General features: G+C 31.8%; 3 protein-coding genes across 4 annotated transcripts; 2 read left to right on the top strand and 1 right to left on the bottom strand.

Moving 5' to 3' along the window:
- Positions 1–5,144: 5,144 nt before the first annotated feature.
- Positions 5,145–7,155, bottom strand: LOC114424410 (protein DETOXIFICATION 49-like). The gene has a single exon (XM_028391253.1). The coding sequence runs from the start codon at positions 7,020–7,022 to the stop codon at positions 5,397–5,399; it is 1,626 nt and encodes a 541-aa protein (XP_028247054.1). The 5' UTR covers positions 7,023–7,155; the 3' UTR covers positions 5,145–5,396.
- An 8,028-nt stretch (positions 7,156–15,183) lies between these two features.
- Positions 15,184–19,396, top strand: LOC114424393 (anaphase-promoting complex subunit 8-like). 2 transcript variants are annotated; one of them, XM_028391236.1, is made up of 4 exons: positions 15,184–15,405; positions 15,546–15,852; positions 17,721–18,971; positions 19,060–19,396. In XM_028391236.1, the coding sequence occupies exons 1-4, from the start codon at positions 15,320–15,322 to the stop codon at positions 19,150–19,152; spliced, it is 1,737 nt and encodes a 578-aa protein (XP_028247037.1). In that variant the 5' UTR covers positions 15,184–15,319; the 3' UTR covers positions 19,153–19,396. The 2 variants fall into 2 exon arrangements, with proteins under 2 accessions (XP_028247037.1, XP_028247043.1); XM_028391242.1 differs by having other exon boundaries at positions 15,292–15,405; positions 15,497–15,852.
- Positions 19,397–21,200: 1,804 nt separating this feature from the next.
- Positions 21,201–23,940, top strand: LOC114424382. Its single transcript, XM_028391226.1, has 2 exons — positions 21,201–21,420; positions 23,454–23,940. Exons 1-2 carry the CDS (start codon positions 21,238–21,240, stop codon positions 23,637–23,639), a joined length of 369 nt encoding a protein of 122 aa, XP_028247027.1. The 5' UTR covers positions 21,201–21,237; the 3' UTR covers positions 23,640–23,940.
- The last annotated feature ends 3,223 nt before the right edge of the window (positions 23,941–27,163 follow it).

The following is a 27,163-nucleotide window of genomic DNA, read 5'->3' as shown; positions in this document are numbered from 1 at the left end:
TCAAAATCCTATTGATAATCCAAACTAAAGGTCTTTATCCATTGGGTTAATAATTAATAGTTTAATCGTACCCATACAACAGAAACATGAGACATGCCTCTTGACTTGGACTAGCAAGCACATTAATTGTTATAAAACATTATCCAATCATTATATCATGCAATGCACATTTTGTGGTGTACATTTGGACATTGCATGGAGTATTAGGTAACGAAGTTATAAAAAATAAAAATAAAAATGAATGAAAGAATCGATATTAGAAACACGAGGGGATCGACATCCAATGTACACCAAGTGTAAATATTTTATAGCTAAACCGTTGAGCTGGTTGACTTCAATTAAACATTGAAGAGGACCTTCTTTCTCTGGCTTTTATGTTAGACCAATTCTAACCTAGACTTGGGCGGCCAGAAAACATTTGTTTGCTTTTTTAGTTTCTACCTTTCTTCTCAAAACGGCGGCATGCAATATAGACGAAATACATTTGTTTTAGATTTTGGTAAAATTGAATTTAATAATATTCAAAACATTAATCAACATATTGTTGTTATAAGTGAAACTGGACTTGATTTTTTTAGAAAAAACATAATTAAGATAGAAAATCTCACTTGTAGCCGACTAGGTTCTCTAACAAGGTTAATCATCAACAAATTTAATAAATCTTCAATTTCATGGTGATTATTTTTTAAAAATATTAATTAAAAATTGAGAAAAAAAATTATTATGTTAAAAATATATTTCAAAAGTGAATTTTAAAAAAATTATTTGGACAATAAAACAAATTATTTTAAAGTGAAATTATAGTCTATGAATCTAGCATCTAGAATTAATTTTTATTAACGAAAACGTTAACAAATTTATTTTTTCAAAGTTAATTGTATTCATGGCAAAAATAATTTTGAAATTTAAAAAAAATATATCAAGCAACATATGCAACCGTGTAAAATAATTACTCTTATTACCGGGACTAGAATTATGGAAGAGGGGTGCTAAGAATATACTATCTAAATCATGTTATTATACTAGTTCCTTGTGTTTTATATACCAACCGCTATGGAAGAACAATAAAATTTAAAATTACAAAACTCATATTTGCATATTAAAATTGTACAAGTATAATAATTTCTATAGCCACGAAAGAGAAAAGAAAATTGAGAAAAATGTGAGATTTAAATGAATAGTATATACTAGGGTCTATATATATACAGATATTATAATATAAATAACTCTTAATACTACAATAAGATAACAGCAACTCTTGAGACTAAGTTAACGTATGTGGCAGAGGGGGTCGCACAAAACAAAACACTAATTAAACAATAAACGGTAGCGATGGCCGTCCCGGTGTTTTCTTTGGCGAGATTATTCTTCATCCCTCTGTACGATAATCCAACTCTATTCATTGGTTTGACGTACGCATATCGCTGAATAATTTATTAGATGATTCTTACCCGCCCACAAAAATCACGTTGTGATTATCTTATCGTTGTCTTGTAGTAATGACTAATGAGAGACACTTTAAATAAGCTTTTCTTTGTTTTCGTCAAATCTCAGTCTAGTGTGACTTGCATATTATATTATCAAATGGAATAATATTTAGGATATGCAGGTTGGCGAATTAAGCCGGCCAGAGGATCACTGTCTTGAAAGCATTTCTGTTGAAGGGAGGCCAATGAATTTTCCGGCGGCTTTTCTTTCAACCGTTGTACGCCGTATTACTATATTTAGTTCATTGTCAATCCTCTTCAAAGTTAATTAATTTTCCTATCACTCTATCAGGTATTAATCTCTATTCAACGATTGAGCATTTGAGTTTTGAAAAATCAGCCTAGTCTTAAAGATACTCCTATATAGGAACGTTAACAATCTCAAGTTTCAACAGTAATAACTCAGCTCGTTTCCTGTAAAAAAAAAAAAAAGTTATAGCTCGCAGGAATCTGCCACATGTCTCACGGCTATAAAGCTTGGTCAAGAGTGGAAGATTAAAAAGTTTGATAAGTTGTATGTATAATCTTAAAACATTGACTTACAATGTGTTTGGACACCTTTCTTTCTTATGTAAGTCCTTCAACAAAATCATGTGTTTGATATATCTTTGATAAACATACTAAAGGATTGTGCAAATAGTATAAAACAAAAAATTTAAGTATCTTATTCATGAAACTTGCTCATATCAAGCTATTTATGTAAATTCAAGTTCTAGATAAAGGATATTTTATTTTAAATGTAAAAGAACATAAAGCAAAGTTGGTGCTAAACTAAAAGCAAAGCAAATTACATGTAAGAAAAAACACAAACAATTGATAGGTGAGAGCAAAAATAAATAAAATGTTGGAGATTTGACTATATTAAGCTAACAATATCAGCAGTTATAAAGGTTTTCTTTATATAATGTTTACTCTAATGCTACCTTAATCCACTATGGTGCTTTAATTATAATCTTTCACGTGAAAGAATCTAAGTAGCTTAACTCAACTCCTAATCTCTTAGCAAGTCAAACTAAATCACTTGGATTCAAAAACAATGACTTATTAAGATTAACAAGTGTTATTTCAGTCATAAACATAACAAATATTCGATATTATTTTCAAATGTAAGTAAAAAAGAATTTCTCAATGACATTTTAACTATGAAACATGTTCATATGGTTGATCACTAATGATACTAACAAACAATCCTCCATCCTTAGATAAAATATTCATTAGATGTTCTATTCAAAATGTAGTTTTCAGCATTTTTCAATGTCAATAAAAACAAAGAATTAAAGCTAAGGTAATCAAATCATAAAACAAGCAATCAAAATGAAGAGAAGTAATAACATAGGAAATAACATTGACTAAATATAGAGATTAATTACATGAGAGTAACTTAGCACACCAATCCCTCAATAATGGATGAACTAGTCTCTCATTGTCATGAGAGACCTCAAAATTGTAAAATGGAAGGGAGAAGATGAAGGAAAATAGAAGATGGAAGCTCCGTAGCTGTCCCATACAACCCTTGGTTGATGCTCTTTTCCATCCCAATGAAAACAAGGTTTAAATGTGTGCAAAAAGGTTGCACTATCTTTTCTACAAAATGGATTACATGGTGAGCCCAAGGTTTGTGCTAAGCATGCATACAAAAACATCATTTGGTTAAGTGACTGTAAGTTGAGTTTGAGGTGCGTGTTTAACCCAAATCTTTGGTAGTGAGAACAATTTGCTCAACGTGCACCAAGCTTTAGATTTCCCTCTAGCAGTCTCTAGATGCTTGCAACATGGCCTTTCAAGCTGACTCTGACGCGTTAAACACGTGCAAGTGCACTAAGCGAGCTACTTCATCAATTTAAAAATTCTTTCTTTCAGGTTAATACACGAAAACTCTACAAAACATAATTAAAACTAATGAATTCATTATAATTAAATTCATAAAGCTAAAAAATAAAGTTCTAACTTATTCTGATCAAACTAAGTCATAAATAAGAAGAATTAAAATAATTGTTGTGAAAATTAAGTATAAAAATTAAACATGTACAACAATTATCACCATGTCTAAGAATGCAAATAATGTAGAAGTTACTTGTTTCTGCTAAACATGTAAAGAGAATAAAAGCATGTGTTGCTAATTAGGTTTCAAATACACACAATCAAAATCTAATAACATACTATGCGATATAATTGAGTTAATTTAATTTATTGATATAATATATAAATTTTAACATTATATATGTATATATATATATATATATATATTTAAATCATGAATTAATATATATATATATATATATATATATATATATATAATAGTTTGTAAAATATCATTTATTAAATATATAATTAAAAGTATAAAATTTAAAAATATAAAATGCCAAGTCAGATTGAAATGAAAATGTAAATTGGTCTTTAAAATATATTAAAATTAACTTTCAAAACTGGAGTACGTAAAAAATAATTCTAAGCTGGATCTGATTAATATAAACGCGTGCATGCGTGGAGAGGGAAAAGGTTTGGGAGGCTGAATGGTATTTGTGATCAAATGGGAAAGCAAGTTGGATTAATGGACGAGTAAGCACAGCGACGTTAGTTTGGTGAAAAAACCTCTTTGGGTCTTTCACGCCATGTGTTGGCTAATATAATAGGTGGGAGAGATAATTAAAGGAAATAAACGTAACATCTAGCTATCTCACTCGTTACAGGTGTATAGCACTATCACTGATTTTTTAGTAGTGAAGCATTGCCTCTCACATATTAGTATCATTATGTTGGCGAAATCGCAACAAGCCTTTGGCGGCAGAATGGAACATTGAAATGGTTCCTGTTCTTTCCATACCAATTATATACCACGAAATTGCTTTCCATGTTAAGTGGTGGAGCTAGTTTCTCTAGCTGTTTTTAGAAGATGTTATATTTTTACAATAAAATTGTATAACCTAAATAATATATATTTTCAATCTGTTTTCATGACAACTTATCTTATTTTATATTTTTCGTTATTTCTTCCATTTCTAGTTTAATTTTAAAGAAAGTTGTATTTAAATATTGTATATTTTTTTCTCTCTTTACAATGAATTTGGACAAAGAACTTGTCAATTGAAATACCTGGTGTTTTCTTTTTAGCTTTTTTAATTATACCATGCATGCATATACAGTTTTGCTTTTTCCCCTCTAAGAAACATCCTAGAGGCTGCTTCAAATGATATAAACCATGGAACATTCTAAATTTATTCTCTTTCTTAAAACACGTCAAAATTGAGATGTGGAATCCTTTAAATGTTTTTTAGGTCACCTGGGGAGTCAGCAGACTTAGCAATTTTCGTCGTCAACCAACCGACAGAAGTCCACGACTAGGTAAAACGCGCAATCCCACTGGCCACCAACCATCTTATCTGCAGACGGCAGGAATAAAAAAATAAAAATGTTTTTTTCCCTTAAAATATTTTAAAATGTTAATTTCAATTGATATATATGATTAGTTAATTACCATTGCAAACAGTATCTATCTCAAGGGGTTTTCTTTTCCCTTTGTCTTTTGGGGGCGAGTCTCAATCAACATGTAATCATAATTTTAAGTCTGTGTTTCACGATATTCATGTTTAATGTACTACTAGTATTTTTTTTTTTAACAACCGTGAGTGATAAGGTCGAGCCTCCAGAGTCAAGTGATTTAACTAGAACTGCCATCATCATGTCCATGTAATTAATTAATGAATCAAAACAGAAACAAAAACGCATTCCTTTGTGTTTTTATTTTTTATTTCTTCTTTGTATGAATGCATGCGTTTATGCTCTGCCTCTTCTCCGGAATGTACAATTAAAATTAGGACAATCTAGAAAGAATCAATTTCATGTTATAAAATCTAGCTTGAATGCAAAAATATAAAAGAATCAACGTGACGTCACTGCAATGATGATCGATCAAACTAATGAATCAGAATGAGAGCATTCCTTTGTGGCGCCCGAACTGAACAAGCATTTCTGATCTTGTTCCTCCTCCTCCTCACTAGAATCAGACGATGATGTGAGTTCTTTGGCTCTTTGAACTTGACCCTCCCAATTGGTTCGAGCCAACACAATTAGCATGGTGAACATACAAGAGGCTTGAGCTGCCAATAAACCAAGCCACAAGCCTTTGAAATCAAAGCCGGCAAAGAAACTCAACCTCACCGCAACGGGCATTCCCACTAGATAGAAGCAACCCAAATTTATATTCGCTCCCAACTTGGGCCTTGCGGTTCCCCTCAAAACGCCGCAAACCGTTGTTTGCGGACAATTTCCAAGTTCACATAGTCCAATGATGGGCAACACCATCGATGTCAAAGCAATGATCTCCGCGTCACTTGTGAACATCGAAGCCCACACGTGCCTCACCGAAACTGCGAAAAACAAAGCCGAGAAACCCAAACCGTAACTGAAACATAACCCCACGAGGGCTGCAAGTTTTGCCTTTTTGGGATTCTCCGCACCCAGTTCATTTCCAACACGTGTGGAAACGGCAAAGCTTAGGGAAGATGGGAAAATGTATATCAGAGCAGTGGTTTGAATCAGAACACCCATTGATGCAACCGTTGCTTGGGGATTAATCAATAACCCGCATAGTAAAATCATGATTTCGTACCACCACCACTCCAGGCAAACGGAAATGCAACTTGGAATTGCAAGATTCAAAAGCGATTTCCAACCGCTGAAGACGCCCTTCAACGAAACACCGGGCCATGTTTTCTTGTATACGCCGGAGACCCAGATGTAGAGAATCAACGAAAAGACGAGGTTGAAATTCGTCCAAACAGCGCCTAAGGCAATGCCTTTGATTCCAAGCTTAAGCACAGAGACAAGGAAGTAGTTGATGGGGACGTGAAGGAGAATAGACAGAGAGGCAGTGTATGTGAGAGGCAGGGTTATAGATTGACTTCTTAAGTAGATTCTCAAAGGGTGTAGCAATGATTGTGCTACAAGATCGGGAATTGAAAATAGTATGAAAGATTGAGCTTCGGTGGCGATGTCTTCTTGTTGGCCACACAGGACCAATATTTTCTTCATGTTGAACCACAAGAATGATATAAAAACACAAGTTAGAAGAAGCAAGACCATTGTCCTCTGCATCGCGAGGCCCAAAAGTTTGAACCTTTTGGCCCCGAAAGCCTGGCCGCAAATGGGCTCCATGCCCATGGCGAGGCCCGAGAGAATAGAATAGCCCGTGATGTTGGCGAATCCAATGGCGAGAGAGCCACCAGCTAAGGCGAGCTCACCGACGCGACCGAGGAAGAGCATGGAGATTACGGAGCGAGAATAGAGTAGTAACCCGGTTAGCACCATGGGTAATGCTATGTTGGCTATGCATTTGACTTCGTCGAGGGCGAGGGAAAAATGGGTTTTATGGGGCTTTTGGTTATTTTGGCCTTGTTCGAAGAATGTTGTTGTTGTTGGGGGTTTGGGGATCAAAAGGACGAACATGTCAGGCTCCTCATGAATTTTGGTTGGGGGCATGTTTGGATGGCCCTCATTGCTTTCACACAGAGTGGAGGGAGATGATAACTGGCACATGGCTCGGAGACAGAGATAGTTATAAGGGAGTGCGTGTTTGTGTGTAAGTCACAAAAGTTTTGGTTTGGGGATTTGCGTTTTGCAACAAGAGTGTGTAAGGAGAGGTATTTAAAAGGGGTGGGTCATTTGAAGATTTTTGGACGTATCTGAATTTATTTATGGAGTATCTGAGACGGCCACTAATGGAAAGATAGGGTCGACAGAGAGTATTGGCGTTTCCGAGTAGTACCAACTCAAATGCCTCCTCCTCACAGTTTTTTTTTTATTATTTTAAAAAAGAAGCAAATATTCAAAGCGTATTTTTATGACCGTCTAATATCGTTAGTGCAGGGATTAGTGGTGAAAGCTAGTGTGGGCTTTGACGTACGTAATATATACTACTCCTATATAGAGTGCCTCGTACTGTAGGAAGGAATTACCGGTTCAAACGAATAAAGGTCAAAAGCGTAGTAATTCCATTCCATTCCAAAATGAGTTAAAAATATATATTTAACTAATGCACTTAATTTGTTTTGTGTAACCTCATATGATCGCTTTATATGAACTGGCCTATAGCATGAAGAAGTGTTAGGATTTGATGTATCCGAACCAAATAGGCAGAATTGCGTTTAGACGTCTTTCACTTTATGAGGAGAGGACCTATTATGAAAACGGCAGCTTGACTTACTGTTTCTAAGTTGAGAGTTTAATTTGGGTCTTTTATCTTTAAAACTTAAAACTCGTGTGAAATAAATGCCATGTCGGCATTCGTTGATATAATGGGATTTAAATCCACTTTGTTTTAAATCCGTGTAAGCTAATTTTGAGCGTGAAAAATTCATGCAAGTTTGTCCAAACGTTGAAAAATAGTACTATCACATTTATTTTAAAATATTGTTCATTTTAAAGAATGCATAATTAAGGTACTCTTCAAGTGAGTAATTAATCACTTAAAGCGTAAATTAAGAAATTTTGGTAGTTTTGATTTTAAACTTCAATTGTATTAGCCGTTTGAAACAGCTAACTACCAATTATGTGATTCTCTTGAGGTGATTGATTCAAGAAAAATATTCCCATTCTTCAAATGAGTTCTTGGTTCATTCAAGAAATGAGTTATTGAATATTATTGTTAGTGTTATGATTGAAAAAGACTTTGCTGTAGTTGTTGCTGATGCCATTCTCATTGAGTGTGGCATGGTACAAGTGGCAAAACCCCCAAGGGTTTGTCGTGACCCTCCAGTCGGCCCATGTTAACAATAGAAAAAGAAGAAACGGTGCTGGTCAAAGTAAATACTAGGACGGTGTCAATGACATGGCCATAGCAACCTTCGTATACGACTCTTCTTTGTAGAACATTGTCTTCCTCTTCAACACTATTCCTAGGGTGTCATGCACACGGACACAACAAAAATTCAAAGGGTGAGTAATTTTATTGTTATAAGTGAAAACCGAAAAGTGGCAAAGTACGATAGCAACTTCCATAAGTGAACTCATTGCCCTGTATATACACACGTGTCTCTATCGGTATCGAAAGCGTCTCTACGGCCAATTGCAATTTCATTTCAAGTGCTTCATTCCGGGCCTTCTGTCCTATTCCTTGTCTTCGGGTCAAAACCCATCTTTTGCTGCTTAGTGCTCATACGTGGTTTTCAACAAAACTGAGGCAGGTTTAATATATATTTACCATCAGAATTTTGTTGAAGATGCTAGATGTAAGTCTCCTAATATGAATTTGATTACGTTTCCTTAATTCCGATTTTGTTGAATGGAAATTTTGAAATTTTACTTCGTCAATAATTTTATATAATAAATATTTGCATTAAAAATTAATAAAATTGTCGATAATTTTTTTTCAATTATAATAATAAAACCATACTATAAGCCCGCGTGTGTATATACAATAACTTGTATAACATTATTTTTGTATTTTTTTGCATCATTATGACATGTAATAAATTATCTGCAGTGATGGACACAAAAAATATGTTATTGTACAAATTGTTGTATGAATTATTATATAAATAATATTTTTGTGTGTTGTATAAGGTGAATGCTTAATTTTGTTAATATATTGTATCATATTCTTAATGTAAACTGATAATAAAAAATTATACTAACGAAGATGAACTAATATAACGTTAAACTTTAATTTAAGTATATATCATTTTTTATTGTAAATTTATATATTGCATTGGAGTTTTGAAAACAACTGCTTTGAATTAATTAGCTTTTTCAATCAATCGAGTAATGTGAAAATTGAAATACATGCACGCCTTAGGTTCTGGGAGGGGTTAGTGAAAATATTTAGTTGTTTTAAAAAATATCTATTGAAATGTTGGACCCTATTTGAATTATTAAAATTAAAATTAAATAGCCATCGATCTTCTATAAAGTTATATGATAAAGATTTATTATTATCATACTTTCAAAATAAGAATTATTCTTGTTATATATCTCTCCTTAAGATATATGTTATTCAGTATGATCAAATTTTGGATGCTTATGATTGTCTAGTTAGACAAGTCAAATATTTATTTAGTTGCAGCATGGCAACGGTTGTCATGGCTTAAAATGAGTTAAATAGGGTCTAAAAGGTTCCATCATTTATGCTGGTTCCTCTTCCATAAGAATGGATTGCTTTGTGTTTGACTGACTCCAACTGTCAATATCAAAAAGAACATCTTATTAGTCTAATATGCAAAGAATAATGATCTTTTGAAAGTGGTTAAGACTCGGTTTAAGGGATATAATGAAACCCTTATATGGTCTTTTCTAGTAGGACTTGGGATGAAATGTGTTTATGGGGATTGAACCAGCAATTATTTATCACTGTCTACTTTCCAATCAAATGAGCCGTTAATTTTAAAATCGAATAAAAGGAAGGAATGTTAGTTAATGGTTCTGGCAGAGTACGCAAAGAGAGATTTAACGAAACTGAATATGAATGAGTTGACACACGATTTCCAATTCCGGCAATCAAAGACTATAATTTCTAGTTATCTTTAATCTTTTATTTATCCAATAAAATACATCCACCTCCATTTTTGTGAACCATTCGTAGGAAATAAAGGTTCTGTTTTCGACTTTAAACTATAGTATGTGGCAGTGGACCATCATGGTTTACTAGCTAGAAATTGTTAGTCAAAGCATTTGAAACTAACAATATAACTCAAGTTGGTGGATAAATGACGATTTTTCTTCTGAAAACCTTATAACGTACTCCATTTGTTTGCCCAACAGTGGTCTAGTCAAATATTGATACATATTGGTGGATAATCTAATTAATGAAAATTTGTGCCTAATTAACGTGTAATGACCGTTGCAGTTTTTGGTTTTTTCATTGCAGAAGTAACTGTCAAGCTTAACAAGAAGTAAAAACGTACAATCCAAATCGTATTTGGAAAAATAGAATAATCAAATTAAAAGGAAATTTGTACCCAATTAGTGTACTCTTTCTGTTTTGGACTCGCAAATCGCAATTTTGTCAAACATTATAGAAATATCTTTTATATATATAAAACATCAAAGAATTATCTATATATAGTGGGTTACGTCATGAATTCTTGATTTAGTGCAACAAAATTTATAGCGGATCTTTTCCATTTTTTCTCTCTATACCAATTGACGTTATGAAAGGGGAAAAATCGTCAACAAAAGAAAAGGGAAAATTATTGGTTGAATTAGTTTTTCAGATCTTTATTTTAATTTTTTATTTAATTTGATTGTTTTTTAGTTTAATTAAATTCGCTAATTAGATTCTTACAATCAATTTTGACTAACAACATTAATTATGAAATCCACATGACATTTAATCTGTCATTCATTGTTTGATATTAACGTCGTTGGTCATATTTCATGTTAAGAAATTAATTGAACTTTTTTTAAAGATTAGAAAACTTAACTGAACTAAAAAAAAAGTATTAAATTGAATTTTAACCAAAATTATAAGAATGTGTTTAAAAATAATATAATCTAAAAACTATCGATTTATAGAATAAATATCTAGCACATTAGCACTTGGCCCAACATGGCTTATCCAGCACACTTCTTATTTTTGGTCCAAGCTTCTTCTTTTTTTATAGGAAAAATAAGATTATATCATTTGAATAAGAACTTGATAGTACACTAAGAGGAATACAATCAAATATATGAATGCCAACATGAAATTTTAACGTTTTTGCTAACTTATGAGCAATTAAATTGGCTTGTTTCCGTGCGAAGGATAAACTTAAAGAAACTGATTACATAAAGATAGGATGTTATCCAGCTAAGAAATACCAAAAACTTTCGAGTGTAGCTTATCAACCTCGGCTTTGCAATCAAGTTCAAATATAACTCTTTGAAGGCCAAGTGACTGCACCCACTTCATAGCTTTGATAAGTCCCCAAGCTTCAGCCAAAAGTGGTTCTAGGCTCCCTTGCTGCATTATGGATTGAGCTTTAATAAATTGGTCCAAGCTTCTAAAGAGCCAAAGGCCTATTCCATCATCTTTTCAGCAAATGATTTCATATAAATAGAAAGTAATTTGGAGTTGAAGATTGCAGTATCGATTCTGATTACAAGTAAATATAAAATCTGAGTAACAAACATTTAGATAAATAGATCCTAAAGAAGAGATATAAGATTACAGAAACAGAAAATTAGTTGATAAGGTTGGTCTAGAATAATTAAACTAGCTTGAACCTTTTTTCTTTTCTTTGGGTGATTAAACGTGGACCTTTAGTTCCTACTATCTCGGATCTCCCAGCTCGTTCTCCTTAACTGCCCCTCCGAGATGAATGAGGGCCTGATACAAGGTAAAACTACTTTTGAGAATTTCTCTTATTGAAAAAAAAAAAAAAAAATCTCTTTTCAATAGAGAAACTCTCAAAAGCTGCTTACTTCTAGGCTTGTTGTATCCAAATTAACAGACTTTAAGGCTTGTTTCTCAGTGGGCTTTACGAATTTTGTTCGGTGATGATTTTGCCGCACACAAGATATTTCTTCTATTGGAACTCCAAGTCTGTGATAGATGCTTGTAAATGAAGCCAGTCATCACGAGAACAAAAAATGCAAACAAGAAAAACAATCCAAACTTCATGTGCCAAAGCATAGTGGCACAAGATTGAACTATATTGACGGAGGCATTGATACTCTAATCAGCAGATGGAATGAGATTTTAAATGGAAAAATCTCACTGGACATTAACATAAATAATTTCATATAAAAATCTCTGTAATTTTAATTAAATTAATTTTTTATGTAAAGATTTATCTTTCTTTACATGTCATGTAAGGTAACTCATGTGTTTAGACTTCTTGTAGAAGTAGTAACTAAAATCTTTATCTTCCTTTTGTTTCTTTTGTTGACCTTAAGTTTTCTTTCTTTTCTTATTTCCTAAAAGGTCAAATTTAAATGAATACTTTTAGATATGTCTTTTTATAGTTTATCTTTCTCTTGCACATAATGAGATATAAGCTTTCATTATGGGACCACTTGTCTTTTTCATTGTGATAGCTCACTTTGAATTGATCAAAGTGTGCATGAAGGGAAATCAAAACTAAATGCACAAGCATGTTTTCATCAAGTTCTAACTTTTCTTAGAGCAAAATCCTCTTAAGCATGATTAAACGAGACACACCTAGATCAATAATCTTGAATCCTGCTTCTAATTTTCATTATTCTTCAACGAAGCATTACACCATTAAATGGAAATATCTTTAAGTTCCAATAAACACTTAACAAAGCGTACCAAAATCATCGCATTTCAATTTTATTCCAAACATATTGTTATGAACCCACAAATGATATATACTTAAAGATCATATATAATTCTTCAAACAAACAAAGCGGATAACGAAGATTAAAGACTTGGATTGTCGAAGAAAACGTTTTAATATATATATATATATATATATAACACCATGAACCTGACAACTTTAATGCTTAATAATGATAGCTCTGATATCACTTGTTGGATTTTCAGAAGATCCTTATAAAATACCAATAATCACCTAGAATACATTACATTAGATTGTTTTAGGAATACTTAGACAAACAAATGCAGCAAAATATGAAGAATAGTTAAACAATTGGTTTAATAACCTTCCTCAACTAAATCACAATATTCCTTATGAGACTGTCTTTTTCTCTTCATATGATGAGAGAAAAATTGTTTATTGATTTTGTGTATTAGAGACGTGCCTCAAAATCTATTAAAGTTCTCATTATCTTCTAATAAGTTAAAATGATTTATGCTTATTGGATCCATATTAATTTTTTATTTATAATTTAATAGACTCATCAAATTAGATATATCGAATTTATAAAAAATATAAATAACTAATATAAATATTATAATATATTATCTATATTAATTAATTAATTATGAATTATAAAATTTCTAACATGATGAACATTATAGGGATTGTGACCCTACCTAAACTTTTGGCAAAAAGGTAGTTAAGAGCATTGGTCATAAAATAGAATAACAAAAAAGCATCGGTATGTAATGTTATTGCTATATAAGAAAAATGGTTAAGTTACTCATTTGGTTCGTAATTTTATGATTCTTATTTTTTTAGTTCTTATAATTTAAAAGTGGTCTTTTTAGTCCCTACAATTTACATTTTAATTCTCTTTTAGTCCTTGTAATTTTGAAAATGATCTTTTTAATCTCTATAGTTTTGTGATTCTTATATTTTTAGTCCCTATAATTTTCAAATTGCATGAATTAAAAGAGAATTAAAATGTAAACTATAGAGATTAAAAAGAACACTTTTAAACTAGATGGACTAAAATGTAAAGTATAAGAATTAAAAAAAAACTTTCAAATTATAGGGACTAAAAAGATAATAACTATAAAATTATAAGAACCAAATGAGTAATTAAAAAAAATATAAAATTAAGTGAATGGGAAATCCAACTTGAATGGGAAATCCAAGTAAAATGCATTAAAAAAAGCACCCGCCACAAGAAATCCAAGTGGATGCCGCGAGCGATGCCACAGAGGAAGTAAAGAATGTTAATGTTTGACCGTTCAATTTACAGCCATAAACTCCTGGAATGCCGAGATAGCAGCCAAAAATTAGATCTCCATGGGCAGCAATGAAGCAAGAGTAAAAAACTCTTGTGGTAAGCATTCCAGGATATTTTTTACCTGAAGCATTTCGTATGTAACCTCCTTCCATTGTGCTGACTGATGCAGAGATTGGAAAAGTGAAATCTTGAAGAATACTTGAGAACGCCCGAAAGCTTCAAATATACAAAAGATAATCATAAGGGAAATACTTTATCAATTAATTAATGATAACTGACAATAGTTTTCAGATAAGATTTATATCTTTCAGAAAAACGTCAAAAAGATAGTATATACTTCAGTTATTTCAAATCATGCTTAGATGAGAAATATTGTAATAAACTGAAAGTATCAATATAAAATTAATTTATTCACACAGATAAGAAAGAGGATACTTTTCTCAAAAAAAAAAAAAAGAAGAAAGAGGATACATATCATAAAACTAATTTCTTTCGATAAAAAAAATCATAAAACTATTTTTTCACATCTCAAATTATTAATGATTAAATGATTTATAAATCTTAGTTAAATTACTAAATAAGCCGATTTTATAACTTGCGAATCTCTTATGTATAAACTCATATGTTTTTTATTCTTTTTATGAATAAACTTACTTTTGTTTGAGTTAATTTTTATGGTGGTGGTCCTGGTTTTCAAATATTTTAGGACGTGAAAATTTTATCTATTAGATATTTGACTTTGGTAAATATTTTTTATATTTTATAATTAAATAAAATTTAAATTTATACATTTTAATTATAATTTTTTTTATTTTAATCTAACTAAATTCTGATATAAGATAATCATTTTGATGTGATATGAAATTAATAATCTAATCATATAAATAATATAAAATAACTTTTACATTTACCATACGTTTTATTATAATTCTAATTAATATATTTTTCTTCCCTCCCATTAATGTATACCTTTTCCTTCTCTCGAAGTCATTTTAATTTTTTAGGGAATCAAAATTAATCATCAAGAAAATTTAATCCTTTATTTACCTCTCAGAATTTTGAACCAAATATCAAAATTTTACATAAATCCATTTTTATTTTACTTTTCTCTAACCAAACAAGTATAGAATAAAAAACGGATCTTTTCAACAAAAAAGGAAAAAGAAAGAAAAAAAAAGAAGCTGAGAGAGACTAGAAGCCTAGAAGGGAACTAAAAAGGAGAGAGGCAAACGAATTGGAGAGAACAATTTGAAAGCAGCAGTCTGGGCGCGTTTGCATTACATGCAGTATAAACGAAGGCAATGAGTTCCAAAGAGAGTTGCAGAAGTGAACTTCGCATTGCGATCCGCCAACTCAGTGATCGATGTCTCTACTGTGCTTCTAAATGGTATCCCTCACAAAAACCCTAATTCAAACCAATTGGGGGTTTCAACTTGACCTCAAGTTTTGAATTTGGAAGTCCCCTTTTACTTTTCTAGGTGATTTCCCCAAATGGGTCGTTTGTTTCTGACGAGAATGTGGTTACAGGGCGGCAGAGCAGTTGGTGGGTATTGAGCAAGACCCTGCGAAGTTCACTCCCTCGAACACGAGATTTCAGCGTGGGAGTTCGAGCATTCGCAGGAAATACAAGACTCATGAGATCGCGGGGACCCCAAGCGCGGGTGTTTCGTATGTTGCCACACCTGTGATGGAGGAAGATGAACTTGTAGATGGCGATTTCTACCTTCTGGCAAAGTCCTATTTTGATTGCCGTGAGTATAAGAGAGCTGCTCGTGTTCTTCGTGATCAGAACGGAAGGAAATCGGTGTTCCTGCGCTGCTATGCTCTCTATCTGGTCAGTTTTGTGTTCCCTCTTTTGCTCTGGATTGAATGTGTCTTTTCATCAATGGCATTTTACGTGTTTGTGTGATAGTGAAGCTTGGACTTTTTGAGTTTTGGTGCATTCTGGTGTTGAATCTTCTTTTCCCCATGATTCGTATGTATCATACTATCATTGAAGAGAATTTGATGATTGTTTATTCACGTGTGTATATGCCTTTGGCTAACAAATCTTCTTTGATGATTTTAATTCGGTTATTTCACATTTGTGGAGACAGGATTTAGGTGAAGTTAGTGGAAGTATAGAAACATGACATAAACATGTCTTACAGTTCAGTTTCATGGCAAAATCTATTTCGGTTGGTGATGTGGGTTATCTTCTAAATGGATTGCAATTAATAGGTGGTAATACACTCTATGCTGCTATAGACCATTGATTACTTTGTTCTTAGGAAAAGTTCCTTAACATATTATGTTTTACATTTTTTTTTCTTCTTTTTCTAAGCAAAGAGGATTACTATGAAGCCTATACTTGATGCAACACTGGCATGATACGACATAGATACAGAGGTAATAGAAATTCTTAAAATTTCAAAATATGATATGCCATAGATATATCAATATAAATCTTCAAAAAAGTAAATGCACAATATTTATAGAGACATTTATCATTCCTCATTAATACATAATTATATCAGTAGATGGTGATCACGATTTACAAAAATGATACTTGCGATAATAACACAGACCATTATTACATATGTATACATTGCTCATATCAGAATATGTTCTTTTATGATCATGTTTCAAAATTACATGTTTTTCCCTGACCTGTCTCGGAATTTCAGAAAAAGCATAATTGGTCCTACTACTCAAAACAAGTTTTCACTCTATGTAATTGCCTACTATTTACTTTAGCCTCAAGGATATAGTGGAAAACATAGAGCCACATGTAGTTTTAGCTCTATTCAAAATATTGGAGCCTTATCCCAAACATATCAGTGAATAAAATTGGAAAAAAAAATGGAGTATTCTCCTCCTATATATATCTAAAACTACCATACACGTATCAGTATTAGATACAAGTATGTCACCACTTCTTTGCCATTTTTGGAGTATTTGAGCATCATTGGTGGTGGGTTACATCACTTTTCATTCTTGGTGTCTAGTGCTGTCAAGGGATGTTTAGCTTCATTATATGTTCTGTTTTTCTTAATCTGGACCTGTACTCCCCACATGACCATTATGGTAAATGATTGTGCAACTTCATGGTGTACGGTTTGGCTCAAAATAAAGTCTTTAGATCCCATGGTATGTAAAAAGTCTAACTATACTCAATTGACTTCGTTTTGGCCACTCATTTACATTCAGTGAACTATGTTATCGCGACATTTTATGCATGATTCTTTGCAAAAGGGTATGTTTCCTTCTATAAGAATAAGCTTGACAACATTGAATATATTTGCGGAAGCTGCAGTAGGTGTCAGGCCATAAACAGTACAAAACCATTGGGTGAATGGTTAATGTGATAATTGATCCCATGTTGTACATCATCTGGGATTCAACTTTCCATCCAATGATATGTGCAGGATTTTTATAAAATGAACTTTTTTATATATTTTTGTTCCAGAAACAATTTTTTTTTATATTTTTCTATCATTTTGACTCCACTCATGTAACATACACTTTTCTAAGAGAAAATTTCCATCGACTACTTTAGTTAATCCATACCCTTATATCTATCCATAGATAGAGAGAGATTGTTGATCATAGTATGTGCAGCTGCATCATTTGTTTACTTTTCCTTAGTGAAATCAAAATAAAAGCAATACAGTGTACATTGTTCCATGTTAATATTTTCCCATAATTTTTTACTTTTTACAGGCTGGTGAAAAGCGGAAAGAGGAAGAGATGATAGAACTTGAGGGGCCTCTGGGTAAGAGTGATGCTGTCAATCATGAATTGGTTTCTTTGGAGAGAGAGTTGTCAACACTTCGCAAGAATGGCAAAGTTGATGCTTTTGGTTTGTACTTATATGGTCTTGTGCTCAAACAGAAAGGCAGTGAGAATCTTGCACGTACAGTTCTTGTAGAATCTGTGAATAGCTACCCTTGGAACTGGAATGCCTGGACTGAGTTGCAATCCTTATGCAAAACAGTGGATATATTGAATAGTCTTAATCTCAATAGCCATTGGATGAAGGACTTTTTCCTTGCCAGTGTTTACCAAGAACTAAGGATGCACAATGACTCTCTGTCAAAATATGAATACCTACTAGGAACCTTTAGTAATAGTAATTATATACAGGCACAAATTGCAAAAGCCCAGTACAGTTTGAGGGAATTTGACCAAGTTGAAGCAATATTTGAAGAACTGCTGAGTAATGATCCTTACAGGGTGGAAGACATGGACATGTACTCCAATGTGCTTTATGCTAAGGAATGCTTTTCTGCTTTGAGTTATCTTGCCCATAGAGTATTCATGACTGATAAATACAGACCTGAATCTTGTTGTATTGTTGGGAATTACTACAGTTTAAAGGGACAGCATGAGAAGTCAGTTGTGTATTTTAGGAGAGCCCTTAAATTGAACAAAAACTTTTTATTGGCTTGGACGCTTATGGGGCATGAGTTTGTAGAGATGAAAAACACTCCTGCTGCTGTGGATGCCTATCGTCGGGCAGTAGATATAGACCCACGTGATTATCATGCTTGGTATGGACTAGGACAGGCTTATGAGATGATGGGCATGCCTTTCTATGTGCTTAATTACTTCAAAAAATCTGTATTTTTGCAGCCAAATGATTCTCGTTTGTGGATTGCAATGGCTCAGTGTTATGAAACTGATCAACTTCGCATGCTTGATGAAGCAATAAAGTGTTACAGAAGGGCAGCAAACTGTAATGACAGGGAAGCAATTGCTCTGCACAACTTGGCAAAACTTCACTCGGAGCTAGGGTGCCCTGAAGAGGCTGCATTTTACTACAAAAAGGACCTAGAGAGGATGGAATCTGAAGAGAGGGAAGGACCTAAAATGGTTGAGGCTTTACTCTATCTTGCAAAATATTACAGAGCACAGAAAAGCTTTGAAGAAGCTGAAATTTACTGTACACGTCTTCTGGATTATACTGGCCCGGTGAGTCTAAATATCCAACTCAACTTTCAATTTGAAACAGGTTAGTTAGTGTTGTCTAATCATTTAATGGTTTAAATCATTCTTCCAGGAGAGAGAAACAGCAAAGTGTATACTTAGAGGAATGCAGTCAACACAGTCTAATTTTTCTTCCATGGACGTTGAGCATTTTCCTCCCTCTTGATGAAGTACTGATGTTTTATGCGGCATTTATGAGTTTTTGTATAGATGCATCAAAACGGATGGAAAACAAGGAAATTGCACTTTGATCTTAATACACTTGTTGTATTTTATTTTGACTTGTTTAATTTTTTGGTATACACAGCACTTCCCTCGTATCAGTGAACTGGTGGGTATCGACACAAATGACGAGTATTTGTAATTATTTATCGGTATTTATGAATTTAAAAATCATTCAAAATAATTAACATCATATAATATTATATAGGAATATATTACTTTGTTTGTTTACCAAAGATATCTTTATGAAATAATAAACAATAAGTAGTTGTCACGTCTCAATGATATGTTACAAAATGACATGTATATAATAATAAATATAAATAAAATATTTTCAAATAAGTTACTATTGTTAGGGTGAGTATTATGATGAACACATTTACTCGTTAGTTATTCCATCTCCAGTTTCATCACCGGTAATTTGTGTGTATTTTCGCTCACGCTCATCAAATGAAATGTAAGCCAAGGGACAACAAATAAGAAATAAATAAACTGCAGTATTAGATATTAAACGTTCTGCATTTATAATTCATACCTTAACCAAATAAATCAACTAAAGTGGATCAATTTTTTCTCTTCTAAATTTTATTGAAATAAAAGAATAAGTTTTCGTTATCAGTGTTTTCAGATTTTAACTTGAACTATATGTTAGTTTCACAGTTTCAGTTTCTTGAATAAGTTTTCGTTATCAGTGTACATATTAGTGTAGGGATATAGTAGTTTCACCAATTTTTTGATGTTAGTAACATAAATTTCTTGAGGAGACAACGACGAAGACGATGATGAGGATGATGATCCATTGGTTAGTGGGTCAATAAAAAAATATATCAAGTCGAAAAATTCTTAACAATTGAAGAAAAGAATTAAAACGTAATAAATAAGAATTGGTTATTCAAATAGTAAAATATAAAAAAGGACTTCATTTACATTACAAAAACACTAACAAGATATTTTCTAACATGCTTTTTAAGACACGTATTTTATTATTGCTTAAATTTATTTGAAATTACAAAATTATATGATTTTCACTTCTTTTTAAACAAGTCTTATTTATATCAGCATTCTTGGTTTGTACGATAATTGTTATAAAACTATTTCATAAGAGATTGAGTTCTAATCCAGTACAACGTTCAACATAGAAAATGTCTTATTCAACTTTGTAACTTTTTTAAAAATTAATTAATAATTAGTGATGTATTAGGAGTGTAATAGAGAACCTTGATGCTCGGGGTGTATTATTCTTCCAAAACATGTTTAATTTCGTAATTTTTTAACTAGACGTGGAGTGCGTTTGTGAAAAATTATGCCCTAATCTTCTTTTATGCTAGCAAAATAAAAAAAAATAGATTACTAATATGGTTGAACTAGTATGTATTAATATAGTTAAGGTAGCGTTTAATTTATATGCCCTGTGAAATATTTTGCTATAGGCATTGAGTTAGAATTTCCTATATTACTAAATTATATTAATGAGTAGAATGATATGATAATAAAGTGAATTCTTATTTGATGCTTTTGTAAGAGTAAAGTTTTACCTTAATTATACATATAAATGATATTATGTAAAATAAACAGGAAAATAACAAAACAAAATAAATGTGCTACTTAAACATTAAATACACATATACCAAAAAATATTTTTATAATTATTATAAAATAGTCCCCAAAATATTAGTTAGGATTGGGTCTAATACTGAAAAAAGAGATTAATCCGTCGTAACGTAATAAATCAATATACAAATTCTTGAAAGAAGTATTAATATTTGATGTCAATAATTTTTCATGTATCCTTCGCTACCTATGGTACATGACAATAAATCAATGTTTTGAACAAGACAATTTAGTTTTTCGATGTATTTGACTTAAGATTTGAAGAGATTAAGTTGAGTTAGTAATGATTTTTTGGGAATTAAATTAATAACTTTTTGAAGACTAAAATAGGGAAAATGACTGAAAGAATAAAGTGTTTTTTTTTTGTATGTATATATATAATAAAAAAGTTGGGTTGGGGGAAGTGTGAAGGGCGGAGATGGTGATGGCGTGGAAATGGATCGTGCGAAGGACCCGCGAATCAAAGCCCTTCTTCCTTGCATTCGCCACCATATGCGGCGTCGTTCCGGGCGCCATAGGCTATGGCGTCATGCAACTCACTAACACCCGCAACGAGAAGCTCGAGTCACATCTTCGCACAAATGCCCGTCCCGAATCATTGGTATGTCAATCCTTTCCCCTTTCAATTATTAACCATACTATTAAGCATAAAGTTTAAAACTATCGGGATTAAGATTACTATGTTTGTTTAAATTTAGTGTATATTTTCGCGGCTGCTGGTTGATACTGTTGTAGCGGTTTTGGCTGGGGTTAAGCCATTTGTGCTGCTATATGTATGTCATTAACCTACATGAGACATGTGGATCACAATTCGTAACTCGTGGAATAGAAGGGGCGAGAGTGGGAGCAATGCGAAATTACCTGAGAAATGAATAAGGGATGCAGATTGCATTTACGTAAGGGGGTTATTGCAAAGAAAAGGCAGTTAGTGGGAGAGGGATTCTGTTTTACATTTTCTTTATTTCTTCTTTTTCTAAGCAAAGAGGTTTACTGTAAAGCCTGGATACTTGATACAACATAGATATAGGGATACAAGAAACTCTTAAAAAATGAAGATATGATACAGCATAGATACACTATTATAAATTTTGATAAGTGCACAATATTTATAAACTACAAAGAGACATTGATAGTTTATCTATGCAACACATAATCGTATCATTGAATGGTGATCACTTACAAAAATCATACTGGTGCTCATGACAAAGACCTTTGTTACACATCATTCCATTGCCCATATCAGAATATGTTCTTTTCTCATGTGTAAGCCTTTCATCAACATGTGCCAGAATGTAAAAATAAGCATCATTGGTCCTACTCAATGATTTTTGGCTCTATGTAATTAATTGCCTACTATTTACTATATCAGAATATGTTCTTTTCCTATGAACATGTTTCAAAATTACATGTTTTTCCCCAACCTGTGTCAAAATGTCACAAAAAAACATCATTGGTCCTACTCAAAGCAAGTTTTGGTTCTATGTAATTGTCTACTGTTTACAATAGCCTTAAGGATATAGGGGAAAACATAGAGCCACATGTAGTTTTAGTCCTATATAAAATATTGGGGCCTTATCCCAAACATATCAGTCATTAAAATTGGAGGAGTATTCTCCATGGATACATATCTAAATATCATGTGTATCAATATCAGATACAATTATACAAATACAACACCTGGGTGCTTCATTGGTGGGCTGCCTCAATATCTGTTCCCGGTGTCTAGTGTCTTCAGGTGGTGTTTACCTTCATTCTGTCTTGTTTGTTTCTTAATCTGGACCTGTACCCCTTGTAACCATTGCGATAAACAATTCTGCACCTTCATGGTGTACTCTTTAGCTCAAAATCAAGTCTTCATATTCCGTGGCATGTCAAAGTCCAATAAATTCTCAATTGACTTCATTTTGACTACTCTTCTACTCCATAGTACATAGAATGAGCTATTATAATGGTATTTTTATGCATGATTTCCATGCAAAAGGGAATGCTTCCTTCAACATCAAAAATATTTGTGGAGCCTGCAGCACGTGTGAGGCAATAAAGAATACAGAACCATTGGGTGAATGGTTAATGTAACCCACATTGTACATCATTTGGGATTCAACTTTCCATCCAATTATTTGTGTAGGATTTTCTTAAATTGAGACATTTTTATGTTTTATGTTTTTGAGGGCGAGCCCTGGTGCAGCGGTAAAGTTGTGCCTTGGTGACTTGTTGGTCATGGGTTCGAATCCGGAAACAGCCTCTTTGCATATGCAAGGGTAAGACTGCGTACAACATCCCTCCCCTATACCTTCGCATTGCGAAGAGCCTCTGGGCAATGGGGTACGAGACATTTTTATGTTTTTGTTCCAAAAACAAAATCTTTTGGTTTTCTATGACTGTGACTCCACTCCTCAATGTTTTTATTTTCTTCAGTTTCTGTATTTCATATTGATATTTCAGCATGATCATTGTAAGCCTACATCTATAACAACCAGATTGGTCTTGGATTGGAATCCAAGAGCAGTTTATTTTAGAAGTTAAATAACTTTTTAAGTTGAATTTAACAGTCAAGTTTGCACTTGTTTCTTTGAGGTATTTCTTTTCTTTGGTAAAAATTCTAACAGTCTATTTGCTTTAATTATGTATCAGATGATGGGGCAAGTCAATAAAGAGAGGCTGGCAGAGTACCTAGGAGAGCTACAGCGGAAGGAGGATACCAATGATCGCTATGTTGCTGCTCTAAGAGGAGAGACTTTAACCAGAAAACCTTATGTGAGAATCCAACCGATTCCAGAGCACATTGACACCAAGGCAAACAAGGAGCAGAAAAATTGAATAAGTTGCAGATCTCCGGTTATTGTGAATATATGTTTCTCTAAGTCCACTATGAACTTGCTGGATGCGTTTAATCCTGTTTTACTGCTGGATGCGTTTATTTAAGCATTAAACTCTTTTTGGTTAGGAGGAAACTGATGTCCATGATTCTGTCCAGACAAGACTACACTAGTTATACTCTTATTATTTGATTTATCCAAATTCTTCATAGACATCTAGTATTTGTCCTAAACATTTTGTCTATCCTTTTCTCTTTTGGAATATAAACATTTTCCAGACTTTGGTATGCTTTTACCCTAAACTATTTGTCGTGTAATATGGAATTATGAGAGTATAACTGTTGCACTTACAACAACCTGAGATAAAACAGTCCATTCACATTTCACCTTTTGCATATAATATAATTTCACCTTTTGCCATTTGTCTATTTGGTAGAGCTTACCATATGTCTACTTCTAAAATCTATGCCATTTTCATTGTTTAGGCAAATTGCACAAATATACTGCATTAGTAACAGATGTAATGTCAGATTCTTTAGTGTCAGTTTGTTTTTTGGCTTTTATTGTGCTGTTTTCCCCCTTAAGGATTAGTAGTACTCATGAAGCAAACGATAGAAGAGTTTTACCTGAACTGGGAGTGACTAGTTGTTTGAAATTGAGTAGTCTTACAAAAACTAAGTTACTTTTCTCAAATGTAACACTACTATATCTTAAGTGTTTTTTTCTTCTCCATTTTTTCTGTTTGGTCCAAGTACATGTTAGAGGTTTACTTAGGAACTTAGGACAGTAAAATGAGTCATATTACCACTGACTTCAGCTCTAGATATAGCATACCCAAGATCGTTATCGGCATTGTCCTAATCTAGGCTTATCTTTTCAATTTTTTGGTTTAATTATATTTTGGTCCTATTAAGTTAATTGTTTATAATTAATTCTCACAAATTTTCAAATATTCAAATTAAGTCTCATTACAAATGTCTCTCTGCATATTGAGTTTGGTGTTATTATAACAAAATAATATAAGTTCTCGCTTGATTTACAAATCATCTATTAAGTTTGTTCGTAGACAACAAGTCAATTAAGTTGCTCACTTATTAGCGAAAATTTTTAAATTTTATGTTTGTCCACATTTATTTGAGTATCCTCGTGATTGTATTCATGCTAAAATGTTTAAATTTTATGTTAGTCCACATTTATTTGAGTATCCTCGTGATTGTATTCATGATTCTATTATGAATGAAATGTGATAAGGATTTTGCATTAAAAAAAAAAGATGTGGCAAATCTGCAAGAATTTTATTATATTTTGGATCTCGTTATACAAAATGCATTATACAACAAACATTGATTTTTTTCTTACAAATATAAATTAGTGTTAGAATTTACAGGAAAAACAAATATTTTCTACACATTTTCTTTTAACATTAAGAAACTAATCATATTTTTGTAATAGTAATAGTAAAATCTGCAGAAAATTCCAACAGAAAAACCCACGAGAAAAAGACAAAATTTGTATAAGTATAGAATAGAAGCATAGTTAAATTGTAGAATCGAAGAAATATAAAACTAATTATTTATTATTAATGCTATGATTTTCCTTGGCACTAGACAACAGTCGAGTTTGAAAATATACTAAAGTATCACATTCAGTTGTAAATGAAACAAACGACAATTGGACCCAGATTACCAAAAAAATTAATGTTAGAATAGTCAATAAAACGCAGCAGACAAGAGTTCCGGTGGCTTGTAAGCTGTAACAGTATGAAGGCAAATATTTGGCAAAGTTCTACAGTAGCTAAAAGTTGCGAAATTGTATTGGAACGAGAAAATTTATATTTATACAAATTTTATTTATAAGCAAAGTTATAAAAAAAAGATAAACAAAATATGCGACAAAATAATTAATAAAAAATATTATTCATGTAGTAAAAAAAATAAAGATATTATTTATTTAGTCTTGGATCGGAGATAACAAGATTTTTCAACCCACTGAATCATAGATTAATAAATAGACTAAAAAAGTTTACATACGGTAGAATTAAACACAAGTAATATAAAAAAATATTATGTAAATAATATAACTCTTACTCTTAAAACTTTTTCCCTACGCTTAATTTTATTTAAATATATAACAAAATTATTATAGTTAGTAATTATATATATATATATATATATATATATATATATAAATATATATTAAGTTTCACTTCTCAAAGTGTTAAATTAAAAAAAACATTGAATAAATTAATTTTTTTAAAATTTAAAATATTTAATATTTTATTAAATAAATTTATTTTAATGTATATTATAATTTTTAAAATATAAATAATATTAAATACAATATATTATATAATTGTAAATATTTGGTTTATCTAAAAAATTGATATATAGAAAGTCATTTATACACATACTCTATTTAAGCATACCAGTACTGGTCCGTCCCTCTCTTTACTGCATTTCTGAACAAAAAGAGAAAAGTTGTTCACCTAAAATCCGCTATTTGTTATAGGCTATTGTCCCCTATAGCTATATACTATAAATGTGGGGAAGAATGGTGTACAGAAATCCATATATTGCAAACATTCGCTTTGACTTATATATATATATATATATATATATTCCCATATTATATCACTTTTCATATTAGGGGATTCTACAAGCATTATTTTTAAATATAATGTATACCTTATTATGGGTTTATATAAGTAGAGTAAAAAGAAAAGGATAGAAGCAATTTATTAGGAGGCGTGTGCTTTGAAGTATGTAAAAGATTCCCAAAACTGTGAACTTAAGAATATCATATTCTTGTGTTTGATACAAGTTTTTTAGAAGAAAAATATATTCAATACTTGATTATCATGAATACAAAATCTTCATATTTACTTTCTAGATTAACGGCTTCTTCCACTACATTATTTCACATTCTTTTTCCATGTTCATTTTTTAATTAAATAAAACTTATTTACTTTTTTTGCAATTACTAATGTCAACCAAACATATCTTGGGAATGCCATTTCTGAAAATGCAATGATATATCTTGAAATAAACGATTCCTTACTTTACTAGTCATGGTTTAATAGAAGGGAAATTATTACGTGATCTATAATTACTGTAATTATAACTAATTTTTATATGTTATATAATTAATTATTTTTCACAAATTGGAAAATTTAAATACGGTCACATATATAGATATTGATTGGAACCATTAATTATTTTGGTTTGGGATTACTTAATAAATTTTAATACACATTTGAGAATAATGGGCAAATACATCTCGTCATTTTAATAAAATTACAAGTATTTATTTTAAAATTTTATATTTTAAACTTCTGAGTTGTAAAAGAAAAAGGTTGGCATAAAGTCTGGTTGGAACGTGATTCTGAGTTGGTTATCAAGACCTTCAAAGACCATTTTGTTGTTCCCTGGTGTCTGCGGATGAATTGCCTATTTTTATTTTTATTTTGTTAAGATATATCTTTGTTTTCAGGGAAGGAAACATTTGTGCCGATAGACTTACTAACTT

The sequence above is a fragment of the Glycine soja genome, chromosome 1 (assembly GCF_004193775.1).
Source record: "Glycine soja cultivar W05 chromosome 1, ASM419377v2, whole genome shotgun sequence".
Taxonomy (NCBI): domain Eukaryota; kingdom Viridiplantae; phylum Streptophyta; class Magnoliopsida; order Fabales; family Fabaceae; genus Glycine; species Glycine soja.
Note: the sequence above shows the minus strand (reverse complement) of the source record. Positions and strands in the feature narration are given on the sequence as shown.

Coding starts and splice junctions, on each gene's coding strand:
- LOC114424410 (XM_028391253.1), bottom strand. CDS start 7,022: ATGTGCCAGTTATCATCTCCCTCCACTCTGTGTGAAAGCAATGAGGGC.
- LOC114424393 (XM_028391236.1), top strand. CDS start 15,320: ATGAGTTCCAAAGAGAGTTGCAGAAGTGAACTTCGCATTGCGATCCGC. Junction 15,853..17,720: donor GCTGCTATGCTCTCTATCTG/GTCAGTTTTGTG, acceptor TACTTTTTACAG/GCTGGTGAAAAGCGGAAAGA. Junction 18,972..19,059: donor TTCTGGATTATACTGGCCCG/GTGAGTCTAAAT, acceptor TCATTCTTCCAG/GAGAGAGAAACAGCAAAGTG.
- LOC114424382 (XM_028391226.1), top strand. CDS start 21,238: ATGGTGATGGCGTGGAAATGGATCGTGCGAAGGACCCGCGAATCAAAG. Junction 21,421..23,453: donor ATGCCCGTCCCGAATCATTG/GTATGTCAATCC, acceptor ATTATGTATCAG/ATGATGGGGCAAGTCAATAA.